The sequence below is a fragment of the Micropterus dolomieu genome, linkage group LG03 (genome assembly GCF_021292245.1).
Source record: "Micropterus dolomieu isolate WLL.071019.BEF.003 ecotype Adirondacks linkage group LG03, ASM2129224v1, whole genome shotgun sequence".
NCBI lineage: Eukaryota > Metazoa > Chordata > Actinopteri > Centrarchiformes > Centrarchidae > Micropterus > Micropterus dolomieu.
Window position 1 is genome coordinate 35,141,772 of NC_060152.1, and position 4,542 is coordinate 35,146,313.

Below are 4,542 nucleotides of genomic sequence, written 5' to 3' on the forward strand. Positions count from 1 at the left end.
TGTGTTACCTGAGTGATGTGTTACCTGTTTGATGGGTTACCTGTTTGATGTGTTACCTGAGTGATGTGTTACCTGAGTGATGTGTTACCTGTTTGATGTGTTACCTGAGTGATATGTTACCTGCGTGATGTGTTACCTCTTTGATTTGTTACCTGAGTGATGTGTTACCTGCGTGATGTGTTACCTCTTTGATTTGTTACCTGAGTGATGTGTTAACCTTCGTGATGTGTTACCTGTTTGATGTGTTACCTGAGTGATGTGTTACCTTCGTGATGTGTTACCTTTTTGATGTGTTACCTGAGTGATGTGTTACCTGTTTGATGGGTTACCTGTTTGATGTGTTACCTGAGTGATGTGTTACCTGCGTGATGTGTTACCTGAGTGATGTGTTACCTGAGTGATGTGTTACCTGTTTGATGGGTTACCTGTTTGATGGGTTACCTGTTTGATGTGTTACCTGAGTGATGTGTTACCTGAGTGATGTGTTACCTGTTTGATGTGTTACCTGAGTGATGTGTTACCTGAGTGATGTGTTACCTGAGTGATGTGTTACCTGAGTGATGTGTTACCTGAGTGATGTGTTACCTGAGTGATGTGTTACCTGACTGATGTGTTACCTGAGTGATGTGTTACCTGAGTGATGTGTTACCTGTTTGATGTGTTACCTGTTTGATGTGTTACCTTCGTGATGTGTTACCTTCGTGATGTGTTACCTTCGTGATGTGTTATCTGATTGATGTGTTACCTGAGTGATGTGTTACCTGAGTGATGTGTTACCTGAGTGATGTGTTACCTGTTTGATGTGTTACCTGCGTGATGTGTTACCTGAGTGATGTGTTACCTGTTTGATGTGTTACCTGAGTGATGTGTTACCTGTTTGATGTGTTACCTGAGTGATGTGTTACCTGAGTGATGTGTTACCTGAGTGATGTGTTACCTGAGTGATGTGTTACCTGTTTGATGTGTTACCTGAGTGATGTGTTACCTGAGTGATGTGTTACCTGAGTGATGTGTTACCTGTTTGATGTGTTACCTGCGGGATGTGTTACCTGAGTGATGTGTTACCTGTTTGATGTGTTATCTGAGTGATGTGTTACCTGAGTGATGTGTTACCTGAGTGATGTGTTACCTGAGTGATGTGTTACCTACGTGATGTGTTACCTGAGTGATGTGTTACCTGAGTGATGTGTTACCTGAGTGATGTGTTACCTATGTGATGTGTTACCAGAGTGATGTGTTACCTGAGTGATGTGTTACCTATTTGATGTGTTACCAGAGTGATGTGTTACCAGAGTGATGTGTTACCAGAGTGATGTGTTACCTGAGTGATGTGTTACCTGTTTGATGTGTTACGTGAGTGATGTGTTACCTGTTTGATGTGTTACGTGAGTGATGTGTTACCTACGTGATGTGTTACCTGAGTGATGTGTTACCTGTTTGATGTGTTGCCTGAGTGATGTGTTACCTGTGGTGATGCGAGCAGCAGGCTGAGGCTCCAGGCCAGCAGCAGCATACGTCGGTTCCTGCGGTGCGCGGTCAGGGCGTCCAGTGGGTGCAGGATGGCGTGCTGGCGGTCAAGGCTGATGACGACAAGAATGAAGGCAGAGGCGTGCATGGCGAACAGCTTCAGGAAGCAGAGCAGCTTACAGAGCGCGTCTCCTCCGTACCACTGCACCGTCACGTTCCACACTGCGTCCAGAGGCATCACCACGAACGTCATCATCAGGTCGGCCAATGCCAGGCTCAACATCAGTGGCCGCAAGTGAGAAGCCAGCCGCCGGCCACGCCACACGCTGGCCAACAGGGCGAGGTTACTGCAAGCAGCGAACAGGAAGAGGACAAAGGTGGCTCCAACACGGAACTGAGCGGCCCGGGTGAAACTGGGAACCTCCCAGTCTGTGAGAGGGGGAAACTGAGAGGTGTTGGGAGGAGGCGGGGCTACCGTGCTGGTGGGTGGAGCCAATGATGACCTCACGGCGGACCAGTTAAGTGACATCCTGCAGAGAAGAAGAAAATTGTTTGGACACTTAAACTGAGCATCAGGTCACATTTAAAGGAACAGTCGAACATTCAGGTAAATCCATGTTTCAAATCAGAGATAGGTACAGGAAGTGGTGAGCTTAGCTTAGGACAAAGACCGGAAGCAGGGGAAACTGAATCAAACGTCACCAAAGTGCAAAGTCCAAAACACGTAGGTAAGGCGGACTGAAACAGGGAACCATGAAGCAGAACAACTGAACATATCTCCTCCAGTCTGGCAGGGGGCTGGTCTGGGTGCTGGAGTGGGGGCTGGTTTCTGTGTTGGTCTGGGGCTGGTCTGTGGGCTGGGCTGGAGCTGGTCTGTGTGTTCATCTGGGTGCAGGTCTGGGGGCTGTCTGGGGACTCTCTGGGTGTTGGTCTGGATGTTGGTCTGAGGGCTGGTCTGGCTGTTGGTCTGGTGCTGGTCTGTGGGCTCGTCTTGGTGTTCATCTGGGTGCTGGTCTGGGGGCTCTCTGGGTGTTGGTCTGGGGGCTTGTCCGGTGGCTGGTACAGGGGCAGGTCTGGGGGCTGTCTGGGTGTTCAGCTGGATACTGGTCTGGGGGATCTCTGGGTGTTGGTTGGGGGGCTGGTCTGGGGCTGGTCTCCCAGTTGGTCTGGAGGCTGGTCTCTGTGCTGGTCTGGGGCTGGTCTGGGGGCTGGTCTGGTGGCTGGTCTGGGTGTTGGTCTGGAAGCTGGTCTCTGTACTGGTCTGGGGCTGGTCTGGGGCTGGTCTGGGGGCTGGTCAGGTGTCTGGTCTGGTGGCTGGTCTGGGACTGGTCCGGTGGCTGGTCTGAGGGCTGGTGTTGGGCTGGTCTGGTTGTTGGTCTTGGGCTGGTCTGGGTGTTGGTCTGGAAGCTGGTCTTTGTACTGGTCTGGGGCTGGTCAGGTGTCTGGTCTGGTGGCTGGTCTGGGACTGGTCCGGTGGCTGGTCTGAGGGCTGGTGTTGGGCTGGTCTGGGTGTTGGTCTGGAAGCTGGTCTTTGTACTGGTCTGGGGGCTGGTATTGGGCTGGTCTGGGGCTGGTCTGGGGGCTGGTCTGGGGGCTGGTCTTGGGCTGGTCTGGTTGTTGGTCTGGGGGCTGGTCCGGTGGCTGATCTGAGGGCTGGTCTCCGTGATGGTCTGGGGGTTGGTCTGGGTGTTGGTCTGGTCTGGGGGCTGGTCTTGGGCTGGTCTCTGTGCTGGTTTGGAGGCTGGTCTGGGTGTTGGTCTGGTCTGGGGGCTGGTCTTGGGCTGGTCTCCGTGCAGGTTTGGAGGCTGGTCTGGGTGTTGGTCTGGTCTGGAAGCTGGCCTGGGGGCTGGTCTTGGGCAGGTCTGGTTGTTGGTCCGGGTGCTGGTCTGGTGTTGGTTTGGTGGCTGATCAGGGGGCCGGTCTGGGGGCTGGTCTGTGTTTCTTTGTGAAGCTGTGCCCGGCCAGCAGAAGGATCGGCTTTTAAGTGCTTATGTTCTAGGTAAATCTGACCCCTAAAATGCATTGAGTGACTCCCCTGGGTGATCCAGACCCGCAGGTTGAGAACCAGCAACACGACTGTTTACAGACTGAGGGATTCATTTGTTCCTGTTGGATTGAAGCAGAATCAGCTGCTTAGCTGTGATTGGACGTCTGCATCACCTGACCATCTGTGTGTTTATCTATCAGCCGACAGTCCATCAGCTCTTACTGTGACGGCGACTTCCTGTCTGTCCATGCTGATTAAAGATCAAAGATAAGAGTCTCGTTAAAGACCTGAGGCGTTACCATGCCAACGACCAGCAAGGAGCCAGCTGACAACCAATCAGAGCAGACTGTTTCACCTGTTCAGGTTTGAGTTCACTAAAGATCGTTTACAGGTTCGTAAGTTACACAAGTGACGTTACTTATTGTACGTATCTTACCTGACATACATAATGTTGGTATTTTAACCCAAACCTAACATTTCACATTACCAAAGTACTTTTATTTTGAAAGTCTAACCTGACGTATATTTATTGTTGCTAACGGTCTTCCTTTTATTACCTGATGTGTCTCACCTGTGTTTAATCTCCTGCCTGCCGTCTGTGTGTTTGTTCCCTGTGAAGTTTGGAGTTTTTTTTCCTTGCAGGAATATTAACTTCTGTTTAGAGTTGCTGCCTTGGATTTTCTTGGACTTCTCCTGCACTACCTGTGAGTTTGTACCCTTCCTGTTTTTCTGTAATGAACGAGTGAACTTCCTCCTGCCTCCTGCGCTCGTCACCTTTCTGACAGCAAAGATACGAAACCTGCAGCTATTAAAATGTTGAAAGCGGATCAGTTCATTTCAGTAACATCACAGTGTTTTATCTGAGTTGTTGTAGCTTATTAGCTTATTAGCTTTTTAGCTGTGCAGCATCCAGGTTTCCTGAAGCTCCTCTCAGAAAACAAACTGCTGCTTTGGGAGACACGAAGATGTCACGCAGCTTCAACACACCGTTTATATTAAGACACTATGAAAGCTTATATTGGAACAAGAAAGCATCATCTATCAGATGTTCATGTGATATTGATTATTCTGACACACATGCAGGTCGG

At 50.1% G+C, this 4,542-nt stretch overlaps 1 protein-coding gene across 1 annotated transcript in view; it reads right to left on the bottom strand.

Annotated features, from left to right (window-relative positions):
- LOC123968646 (gonadotropin-releasing hormone II receptor-like) overlaps positions 1-4,224 on the bottom strand; it is a 6,584-nt gene extending 2,360 nt beyond the window's left edge. Inside the window, exons 1-2 of the mRNA XM_046045511.1 lie at positions 4,026-4,224; positions 1,466-1,997 (exon numbers count right to left, since the gene is read on the bottom strand). Coding sequence (XP_045901467.1) covers positions 1,466-1,996 — 531 coding nt within the window. The 5' untranslated portion in view covers position 1,997; positions 4,026-4,224. The remainder of the gene's footprint in view (positions 1-1,465; positions 1,998-4,025) is intronic.
- Positions 4,225-4,542: the final 318 nt, after the last annotated feature.